Here is an 11,426-nt window from a genome sequence, read left to right as displayed (position 1 = left end):
AAGTTTATGATGATTATGTCTTCTTGTTCTGTTGTTCTTTTTATCATTTAGCAAATTACAATACACTTTAAAGACAAACCAACCCAGCTTTCTTCTCCAGAAGTTGGAAAATGAATAGTAAGGCAAAACTGAAGAAGTAAGAAGGAAGAAAATTAAAATGATAAGGCTTAAAAATTAGTGAAATGGAGGACGCTTTAAAAGAATATCGATTCACACTCATTAGGATAGCAATTATGAAACAAAAACAAAACAGACAATAACAAGTGTTGCAGAGGATGTGGAGAAATTGGAACTCTTGTACACAGCTGACAGTATGTAAAATGCTGCAGCTACAATGAAAAATAGTATGGCAGTCCCTTGAAAAATTAAGAATAGAATTATAATCCAGCAATTTCATTTCTGGGCATATACTCAAAAGAATCAAAAGCAGGGTCTCAAAGAGATATTTGTACACTCATGTTCATGGCAGCATTATTCAAAATAGTGCAAAGGTAGAAACAACCCAATGTCCTTCAATAGATGAATGGATAAACAAAATGTGATAAATACATACAATGGAATATTATTCAGCCTTAAAAAGGAAGACAGTTCTGATGTGTGCTGCAACATGGATGAACCTTTTGGACATGCTAAGTGAAATAAATCACAGTCACAAAAGGACAAATACTGCATGATTCTACTCATATGGGATACTTAGAATAGTCAACTTCTTAGAGACAGAAAGTTCAGTGGTATAGGGGTTGGGGGAAGGGGGAGTTATTGTTTGGTGAGTACAGAATTTCAGTTTTACAATATGAAAAATATTCCTTGGATGGATGGCAGTGATGTTTGCTCAACAGTGTGAATGCCACTGAACTGTATACTTTAAAATGGCTAAAATGGTACATTTTATCATAATTTTCTAATAAATAAATAATTTTCGAAGATATAGAATATTGAAATAAAGACAAAGTCTGGTCTTTGAAAAGATTGATAATCTAGGTATTTTTCTGGCAACGTTGAACAAGAACAGAAAAGAGTTGGGTGCAAATGAAATACAGGACAAAAAAAAGGGGAAGTATCTGGAGACATAATGGAGACTGAAAAATAATAAAAGAGGACTCCCATTTGGGGCTGGAAGTAGTGAAACTTCCAGGGCATTTCTACAGCACCTGAAGCACTAGGAGAAGAATGAGTGACTGTTCCTGAAGGAGAGCGGGCAACTGTGGCAGGCTTTCTGTCCCTTCAACTTGCCTCTTCCTAACTAGCTGTGTGGAGGGTCCAGTGGAGCTCAGCAAACATCCTGGTCCTTGCCTTCAAAGACCTCACTTCTAGCACAGGGATAGATGTGTTAAGTAATCCACCCGAGACAGAACAGCATAGGGTGAAGGGCAGCCTTCCAAGTCCAACTGACTGCCTGGACTTTCATCCACCTCCATCACTTACTAGATGTTTGACATTGAGCAAGTTATTTCACCTCCTGATACCTCAGTTTTCCCATCTGTGAAATAATGATACAAGTCTTTTTTTCTCAAAAGGTTAATTTGAGAAATAAGATAATACATAATTTGAGAAATGAGATAATAAGATAATACATATTAATACTTAGCACAGTGCCTGGCATGTAGTGATCTAAGAACACTGAGCTTTTAGGAAGCTAGCCAGGATGTGGTTGCGCATAAATTGGGGCACCAATCAAACTGGGAGATGTGGGTCCTGGACTCTGTGGGGTTTGAAGAAATCCTCACAGATCCTTTAAGCATAACCCAAAGGATGGGCAGCCTTTCCCCTGGCAGGGCTGGAGGAAGGTCTTCCAGGGGGACAGAAAGGTAAAAGTAGAAGCACTGGGTTGGAAATAGGAGGCATGGTTGGGGGATGGGGAGTAGAGCCCTGTGGCTGGAGGTCGTGTTCACTGACAGGGGGAGGAAAGTTCTTTTCAGTGATGTGCACAGGCCAGCTTCTGACACAGAGAAGGAAGCTCAGGGCCCTTCCATGGACTGTAGCCCCAGTGCTGAAGTTACAGGTCTACCCCAGGACTACGGTCAGGGTCAGGCAGGCTCCTGGAAGGGAGCTCCCTTCCCACCATCCTCCTGCCTTCTTCAGCAGGGGCCTCCTCCCAGGGCTTGGCCACTCCCAGCATCCAGCACCCCCACCCCTTGGCCGGTTGGGAGGCAGTCAGGAGGCTTTTCGTGGGGGCTGTGCCGGGTGGGCGGTTTTCCCAGAGCAAGGAGCGGAGCAGGACTGAGCTAGCGCTAGCTCCCTCAGATATAAACGTTGCTGGCAGGATGACCAGCCTGCCCCGGCTAATGTGAGCCCAAGGGCTCCTCAGCCACTGTGTTCCTGTCCTGGGGCTGCAGCACCACAGCGCAGGGTGTGGCATGTCACAGAGGGAGGCTGGAGAGGCACTGGCCATGCCAGCAGTGGGGCCGAGCCCAGCCAGGGCCACGCCACGGTTGCTAGCAGGCACTGACAGGAAGAGGAGCCGCCTGAACAGGACAGGGCAGGACCTGTGGGAAGAGACCGGCTGGAGCCACCAAAGATGGAGCAGAGCTGCGCCTAGCCCGCGAGGGGCCAGGGCCAGGAGCCTGGCTCGTGGCCGGGTAAGGAAACACCAGACCTGAAGAGGGAGCTGGGGGAGGAAGGGGTTGGAGGGGATGCGATGTCACCTCTGATGGCCAAGCCTCACTCACTGTTACTGTCCTGCCCCAGAGAGGGGACACTGGCCGCTTCCACTCCAAGTCTCCATGCTTGGGTGGTTGGGATAAATTAGAGCTCGTCTTAACCAGAGTGTGGGTCAGAGAGCTGGCCCAACTCATTTCTCTCGAGGAAACTGAGGCCTGGAGGATGTGAGTTTCCTAAGGTTCCAGAGCAGTGGTCAGCGGCAGGGCCAGAGTGTTTTGGTGCTCTTCAGCACAGCTGCCTTCTCATCTCCAGAGCTGGCTGGGTCCAGGGTCAGACCTACAGAGCAGAGTGTAGCTACATGTGCCTTGTGTCCCCAGGGCATCCTGATAAGTAGGATTCATACTCAGGTGTGGATGGAACAAGGGCTAGGGGGAAACACAGTGGAAGATGAGAAAGAGAATAGGAGCCAGTTATGAGCCCAGGCAAGGCCTCCTCTCCATTTCCTCTGCTGTAAAGTGGGGCTGGCCTGAGAGCAAAGAGGGGACAAAGCTCTAAGGCTCTCGGGTCCCTGCTGTCCTGTGTGCTACTACTCTGGCAGGAGACCTCGCCCTAGGATGCTCTTAGCATCCAGGGACAATGGAGATGCATCAGACCCACTCACCTGGTGTCCTCTGTGCAGAGCGAGGCCAGTCCTGAGAATGCTGCGCGGGAGCGGAGTCGGGTGAGGACGCTGCGCCAGGCCTTCCTGGCCCTGCAGGCCACTCTGCCTGCCGTGCCGCCTGACACCAAGCTGTCCAAGTTGGATGTGCTGGTGCTGGCCACCAGCTACATAGCCCACCTCACCCGCATGCTTGGCCATGAGATGCCTGGCCCTGCCTGGCCACCCTTCCTGCGTGGACTCCGTTACTTACACCCTCTCAAGGTAGGTCATAGGCCAAGGGCCTTGGGAAAGGGAGTTTGGGATGGGGGATGCTGGACTCAGGCCCCCTGCCCTGGGCAGAGCTGATGTTGGGGCCGAGTGCTTCCTGCTGTTTCAGAAGGAGGAGCTGAGGCTGGCTCTTGGGACTGCACTGACTCTGTGTTTCTCATGGGGTGCGATGCGGGTGGCTATTGAAAATGACTTCATGAGTATGTGGTTCCTCAAGAGGAGGGAAATTCTTAAAGGCCCCAAGGCTCTGGGGCACTTAGTGGTAGAGGAGAAAAGGTGGCAGTTCCAGGGCTGGGGCCTGGGAAAGGAAAGGAAACACCTAGGAGATTCCTAGATTCCAGGGAGCATCACCCCATCATACAGTACCTTGGTGTCCTCCAGACTTCTGTCTCAGGAGCCCCTTCTGGAAGAACAAAAGTCTAAGGAAGCATCTCTCTGGAAGCAACCAAGCTGGGTAGGAAAGGGGTTGGGGCTGGGGGAGGTGGGGCTTCCTGCACCCACCACTTACCTGCCTGCAGCCTACCTTTCCTGAACCTCAGTTTTATTATACGTGAAAAGGAAGATAATGTGAGTTTTAACTTTGCTTCCAGTGTATGAAATGAGATCACAAAGGAAAAGTATGATTAACAATAATCATCTCAATAACAGCTAACACTACTTGGGGGCTAAAATTATGCCAGGAGCTAGACTATGTGCTTTAGTGCATTTTTATCTTTTAATCCACATAAAGACTAAATGAGGATTACTTTACAGATAAGGAAAACAAAGTTTAGGGAGGTTAAGTGGCTGAATGCAGTTTGAATCTCAGAGTATGTGACTTCAGACCCTGGGCTCATAGCCACTAAGCAGGCCCCAGGAGGAGGTGGAGGGGGGGCAGCACTGTAAGTTGCTGATTACAGAGTGTAACTATTATAAAGGGCCATCTTTGCCTTGTGAGGACAATTTTATTTTTAAGGAGGCTACTTTTCACCATCTCTCTCCCTTAAACATCATGGTTTTAAAATGTCTTGAAATTTTTTTTCCTTTCATACAAATACAACTAAAATGCAAGAATTTGAGACTAAAAGGGGCAACTCTGAAATGCCAGTGGTGGCACCTGGTGCAGGGTCCTGGAGTGGCATAGTTGTTTCCTTAGCTGTAAGATGGTGGCCAAGGTAAGGCCCTTGCATGGAGTGGGTGATGGATAAAAATGTTGAAGAATGAATAAATGAGAGCCCGGCTTGATCTAGAACTCTGGCAGCTTGGTAGGGTGGGGCAGCTAACCAAGACCAGTGGCCCAGGTGGAGGGCTGTCAAGAGGAGGGTAGACCTCAGGGCAGAGTAAACCTGGAGTTTTCTGGGACTGCCCATGCTCCTGCTGGAAGGATAGACAATCCTGGGAGGTGCCCTGCTTAGAGGGAGCAGGCAGCACTAATGTCTGGGGCCAGAGGCACTTGGGCTGGGTGCTGGGCAAGAGAAGAGGTCAGTCCTATTCAGTGTCAGGAGGAGACTCTCCCTGCCCCATCTCTGCTGCCCTCTCCACTGCCTAGCCCCTGGCTGCTGCCAGCCCTGCTGGCCACCTCCCTCCCCACCATGGGGTGCCGTTGCTCTCCTCAGACAGCTCCTCCTGCGCCTCTCAGACAGGTTCAAGTGGTCAGGAGAATGTGTGAGACCTTGAGTGGTGGTGAGCCTGAGACCACTGTCATTGGAGCAGCCCTGGCAGGGGAGGGTCCCAGGAAGGGAGGCTAGGAAAGGAGGAGTTTTGGACGCCAAGGACTATGAGGGGCTGCCCTACTGCGCATGTCTCACGTTCCCTCCCCGTGTCTTGCAGAAGTGGCCAATGCGATCTCGCCTCTATGCCGGAGGCCTGGGATGCTCTGGCCTGGACTCCACCACAGCCGCCACCTCGGGACAAAGAGCAAAGGAGGCAGAGGCTGGGCCCCAAGTCTCTGGAGAGGCAAATGCTCTTCTTCCCACCAGGCCTGTCTCACCAGCATCTGCTGACAAGTGATCATCACAGTTGCCCTTTTCTCCTGGACTGTGACCCGAGCTTAGGGACCTGGATTCTCTGTCAGTTCATTTTGACTCTCACCCATCGGATCACTCGAGCTCGGCTCCCAGGTTCCAGCACACAGGCCAGGCGAAGCGGTGGGCACTTCAGGAGGACTAAAGAGCAGATCCTCATCTTGTCCCCAGGGGGGTTATTCCCCAGTGCCTCTTCTGTGGCAATTACAAGGGAAGTGGGAGAGGAAAGGGTTTGATTGGGTTGGAAGTTGAGTCAGGGCACCATTCCTTGCTTTTCTCCCCTCAGGCTCCCACAGACCCTCTGGAGATTCCAAGAGGACAGACACTGCTGCCCAGGGACAGGGGTAGGAACTTGGGCTGGCAGCAGCCGCGGGTGCTGATGGGAAAGCCAGGGGCCAAACAAGCTCTTGGCAGCTGTGAATGTGAACAGACCTCAGTCGGGGTCACATAGGCAGAGGGGAAACTGAAGAAGGGAATATGCTTTGTTACTGCACTGCAAGATGCTTACCTGATGTCAGAGAGGCAGGGAGGAATTTAGGAATCTTGTATCTGCATTACGGTCTCTCCAGCTGTCCCCTCATCATTACATTTTCTCCCTCTCTGGACCCTGTACCCTTCCATTCTTTTGATATGAGTTATATTTACAGGTAAAGCCATCAAGCTTACATTCCTTACATTCCAGGATCCCGAGAAACTTCCACATAATCCAAGCTGCCTAGCATGACATCTTACCCCAGAGGCAGCTCTACCTTAACTGAACCAGGGAGCACCTGAAGGCCTAGCATAGGAAGGATTCTGATAGACTCAGTTATATCCTCGAAGGACCTTAGAAGGAGAACGTGTATCTTTTCCAGGGGATAATAATTACACTCTTCACTTTGCATTATGTTAGAAACCTAACCTCCAGGACAAACAAGATAGGCCTGGGTTCACCAGGATCCTTGTATGATTTTGGCCTAAGGCCTCACTGGCTCAGGAGTTATTTCTACACTCTGTCTACAAATGAGCTGCCTGGGGCCAGCTCCTCCCTGCAGACACTGTCCTCCCAGGCTCTCCCTAAGTCCTACCACAGGGTGCCAGAAATCTGATAGTGCTTTAATGAAATTTATCTCTGATCTTGAAGAAATAGTTTGAGGAAAAATCAGAGTCTATACATATGGAAAGTAACTTTCCAGATCAGATGTGGCTTTAGATCAGGCACCTGAAGTGCAGAAGGAGGACTCACCTTGTCACTAAACTTCAGTGCCTCAGAGTGGAAGGGCATGGGCCAGGCCAACTAGTGTCCCAGTAGGAGCAGCCCTTGGAGCCACCATTGATATTATGAGAATAAACAAGGTTCTGGGTCAACTGGGAGCGGCTGGGGGTCTGGGTTCTCCTGTGAGGAGCTGCTATTCCTCCACAGGCCTGGCCAGGGCAGCAGGGGAAAGGGGCCGAGGGGGTGACTCAGCAAGTTGGGGTGGAGGGAGAAAGGGAGACACAGAACGTCCCAGCCGCGGCTGCACGGGATGTGGGAGAGCAGCCGGACTGTGGCTCAGAGCCATGGGGAGAAGGCCTTAGCCAAGGCCAAACACGTAAATCTACCAAGTTTCTGCTGAGGGGCCTGGAGAGCTTGTGCAGAGCTGCTTCTGGGCAGCTGGATGGGGCCAGGCAGGGCAGAGACCAGGTGTGGGTGGCCATGAGCACAGTGTTCTTCACAAGACCATAAAAGTCCAGCTCAAGTGTTCTATTTTTAAAGCCAAATAACAGTATCTTCCTTGTTAAGTGTGAGCATCTTTCAAAAAGGAGCAGATGAATTTCCTCCTGGGCTGAGACCAGGGATGGAACTGGGAAGGCTGGCTTTGGGTATGCACTGAGGTCACCCCACAGCATGGGGTTTCTCCTGATAACTCAGGAGTCTTGGGTTTGGAGCTTGCTCTACCCACCCCACTAGACGCCAGCTTCTGCCTAGTAATATCAGATCCTTTGGTGGAGGGACCACATTACCCTGGTAGAGAAGACAAGGAGGGCCAAAGAAGGAGGCAGCTGGTGGAGGGCTGGGAAGGACAAGTGCCATCATTACAAGTCTAGAGGCAGACTTAGCCTCTAGATCTTTCCAGGCAAAGCTGCTTTCCTTAGAGCTCTGGCCAGTCCCCATGGAGTCCAGAGGCCATCTCTTCTAGCCAGACAGTGCCCAGCACAGTCAGGCCAGGGAGCAAAAGGGATGCAAGGGGGCAGGCAGAGCCAAAGGAAGGACTAGGGGATGACTGGGAATAACCAGAGGAAATGTCAGGTTGGAGACTTGGATTCATAAATGAGCCAGAATCAGGAGTAACCCCCTCTTCCTCTGCAGCAGAGGAAGAAAAACATCCTCTTACTGGGAGACCCTGGGAACAGGGCTATGACACTCCAAAAGGAAACAGGAGCCCAGATGACAAAAGACATCAGGTAGCCTGGCTCAGGAGTGAGAAAGATGGCTGGTCGACTTGGGTATCTTGTACCACCCACCCCATCCCCAGGTGCCCGTGACTCAAGGCGGACTTGAGGTGAGGGTGGAGGCAGTGATGGCAAGGACAGCTCCCTGGGGGCTGGATGTGCGTGTGCTTTCTGAGGAGCAGCAGAATCACAGGGCAGAGGCTCAAATGGCCTATGGGAGAAGCAGAGCTGGCCAAGGGATGTCTAAGTATTAAGGTGGAGATTGCAGATTTCACCAAATTGGGAACCAGAGTATGAGAAATAGAAAATCTAGTCTTATCCGAGAAATTCCTTTTCTCTTCCTCTAGAAGGAGCCAGACTGGGATGAGTCAGACGGCACTGTTCTCTCCCTTTTGTGGCACAAGCCTAAACCCAGGGCCCCTGTAAGCATGATGTTCGAGATTAGGGGTTGGCAAACTATGGCCACTGGGCCAAATCCAGCCCCTGATTTTGTAAATAAGTTTTCATTGCAGAACAGTCACACCTATTTGTTTACATACAGTCTATGGCTACTTTCCTGATACAACGGCTGGGTTAAATAGCTGCAACAGACTGTAAAGCCTAAAATAATTACTGAGTTCCTGTGAAGGAATCCTGGCCCTTTACAGAAAAAGTTTGCTGACGGATCAGAGATATGCAAAGTGTGGTCTGGGAAACTGTGCTGTAAGTGGCCAAAACTATTTTCGTAATACAAGATGCTATTTGCCTTTTTCACTCTTACTCCCTCATGAATGTAATGGAATTTTCCTTATGCCATGTGATATTGCAGCAACAGATTGAATACACAAGCAGATAGGAGAATCCAGCTGTCAGTTACAACAGACATGAAAGATATTTGCAAAAAGGTAAAACAATGCCACTCTGCTCGCTAAATATTTTCCAATATGGAAAATAATTATTTTTCATTGAAATGTTATGTATATTCACATATAGTGGGTTAATTAATGTTATTTTTAAATGAACATTTTTAAAGTCCCTATTTAATTTCTAATATGGTAAATATTGGTAGAAATAACCCACATAAGCAAAAGCTTTTCAGAGCTCTACTTTTCTAAGAATGTAAAGGGCCCCTGGAGGGTGGGTATAGCTCGGTGGTTAAGTGCATGCTTAGCATGTGTGAGGTCCTGGGTTTAATCCCCCTGTACCTCCATTAAAAAAAAAAAAAGAATGTAAAGGTGTCCTGAGACCAAAAATGTTTAGAATCTCTGCTCTGGAATAGATTAACAATGGTCAGTAAAGCGCTAACCCCATCCCTACACCCCTGTGTGTGACAGCTTTACCCTCTGCCTGGGGCAGACACAGTGAATCCGTCCTGGCCTTTGAGAGACAACGGGCTTGGGGTGAAAGGGGTGTGCCTGGCAGAGTGTGGACAGAGGCCCAAGTCCTGAAGCCCGATCACAGTGAGGTCGCCTAGAGGATGAAGGTGGGGCTGATGCCCTGGTGGGCTGAGCCTTCCTCAGCCACTGCCATAGCCTCCTTGTCCCTGCTGCCCCTCAGCACCCTGTTACTCATCTTCTCCGGAAATGCAGTGGTGTCCACAGACAGGTCCTGGGGAACACAGAGCAAAGGGAGCAGTGGGGTGAACATGAGGCAAAGGGGTGGTGCGGGAGTTCATGCAGGAAAGGCAACCCTGCTTTGTCCTGACAGAAAGGAGACCAGCGAGGGGCAGTGGGGAGGAAGTGAGAAGCAATCCTGCAAACCCGGAGGTGAGCACAGGGGCGGGCAGGGAGAGGAAAGGCCAGCAGCTCTGGGCCCCCCTGCTTCTTGGGGCCAAGACCCTCCTGCCCACCAAGCCCCCGCTCCCCTGTGGGAAGGAGCCAGGGCAGCTGCTGCAGGATGGCCTAGACTCAGGCCAGTCATCAGAGAAAGGGGGGCTGGGGAGGAGACAGAAAAGGGAAGGGAGGGAACCCCCACCAAAGGCCCAGCAGGAGTCTGAGAGGGAAGGGAGGGGCCATCTGGATGACAGAGGTCCTACCTGGCTGCGGGTTTTGCAGTGCAATCGCTTCTGACAGGACAGGGGCAGGAGGGCAAGGAGTCTTGGCAACACTGGGTAAATGGTCTGAGGGTTCAGGGTCCGGCCCCGCATTCCCCCTGAAGACAAAGCACCCCTGAGGCTCCAACTGTGCAACCAGTGCCCACCCTGCAGCCATTTGGTCTCGGTGCTCCGAACCCCCACCCCCATCCACCTCCTAGATCTCAGCCAAGAAGTCTGACTGTTCCAGATGCCCAGGAGCCCAGGATTCCCTGAGCTCCAGACTCCAGACTCTAGATCCCCTGAACTCTCTCCCTCATCTCGCTGGTCCTTGTTTCTCTGGGCACCCATCCCATACCACCTCATTGGTGAACAGTTACCTGCGCCCACCCCTATCCTGCTGGGTTCCATAGTTCTCTGTGCTCTGGCCAGCATGTGGCCTCCAAAAGAACCACCACGGCTCCTGCTTTGATGATGAGAAACCCCAGGAGTGGGTATCTATCTCCACTTTGTTGAGCCTGGGGGTTTCCTACTCCCCTACCCCTGGACTGGCTGCTGGAGACACTGGGAAAAGGAGGACAGGAACTTTCCCTCTCTGGGGGCTCTGCCTCCCCAGCCTCAGGTTGGGAGAGGAGCCCCCTGCCCCCAGCCCCATCACAGCTAGGGCCAGCTGCTGAGCAGTGACACAAAGCACAAGGGACCACCTCAACTGCCCAGGGCAGGAGTGGCAAGAGTGCGTGTAACCGACAGGAGGAGCTGAAAAGTCAGAGGAGCTGACCACCAGCCACTGGTGAGATCGTGGGGACAGAGCGGGAACTAAGGACCAGTTGAATTAGCTGAAAAGTTATAAAAGGGCAAAGGTGATTGAGTGTTTTTTAACCTGGAAAAAATGACAAATTGTCAAATTATGGGAATAAGAACACTCTTCCACATTCAGGATGCTGGGAGGAGGAAAACACATTGGTAAAATCAGGCTCATCTAAATAACAGCAGTTCTGTCAAGGTTTCAATGGGTCAGAACCTCTGGGCTGGGTCCAAGTCAGATGAAAATAGATTCTGTATTACACATCCCAGAAACCACAGCCAACTATACGGTGGCTGGCAGAGCCCTGGGACAGGTACACTCTCTCTACAGAGGCACACTTTGACTAGGGCTTGGGGAGGGAGCCAGGTGAATGTAAAACTGTCAAGATGTGATATGCTCTGAGAAGTGCAGTCGCATAAACCAGAAGTTGAAGCAAAGCTCAGCTCGAGCTGCTGACGTGTGGGCATGTGCCAAGGCTGCCGAGAAGGGCTATGCCTTATCACAAGAGGCCATTGGCCCTGACACTGGGAGGGCTGCCAGACATGGGAAGTGCTGGTCAGCAAAGCTCCTCTTCCTTCACAGGCCAGGGCTGGCTTAATGTGCCTCCAACACAGTGGTAGTATTCCACCAACTGGCCGAGGAGGTGAGGGTCCTTTTGACCAGTCT

General features: G+C 50.8%; 1 protein-coding gene across 1 annotated transcript; it reads left to right on the top strand.

The window, feature by feature from the left end:
• Positions 1 to 2,222: 2,222 nt before the first annotated feature.
• TCF23 (transcription factor 23) lies at positions 2,223 to 5,590 on the top strand. Its single transcript, XM_010991229.3, has 3 exons — positions 2,223 to 2,579; positions 3,281 to 3,523; positions 5,339 to 5,590. The coding sequence occupies exons 1-3, from the start codon at positions 2,358 to 2,360 to the stop codon at positions 5,516 to 5,518; spliced, it is 645 nt and encodes a 214-aa protein (XP_010989531.1). The 5' UTR covers positions 2,223 to 2,357; the 3' UTR covers positions 5,519 to 5,590.
• The last annotated feature ends 5,836 nt before the right edge of the window (positions 5,591 to 11,426 follow it).

The sequence above is a fragment of the Camelus dromedarius genome, chromosome 15, assembly GCF_036321535.1.
Source record: "Camelus dromedarius isolate mCamDro1 chromosome 15, mCamDro1.pat, whole genome shotgun sequence".
NCBI lineage: Eukaryota > Metazoa > Chordata > Mammalia > Artiodactyla > Camelidae > Camelus > Camelus dromedarius.
The sequence above is the reverse complement of the archived record's forward strand: the minus strand, read 5'-3'. Positions and strand labels throughout refer to the sequence as shown.

Coding starts and splice junctions, on each gene's coding strand:
- TCF23 (XM_010991229.3), top strand. CDS start 2,358: ATGTCACAGAGGGAGGCTGGAGAGGCACTGGCCATGCCAGCAGTGGGG. Junction 2,580..3,280: donor GGAGCCTGGCTCGTGGCCGG/GTAAGGAAACAC, acceptor TCCTCTGTGCAG/AGCGAGGCCAGTCCTGAGAA. Junction 3,524..5,338: donor GTTACTTACACCCTCTCAAG/GTAGGTCATAGG, acceptor CGTGTCTTGCAG/AAGTGGCCAATGCGATCTCG.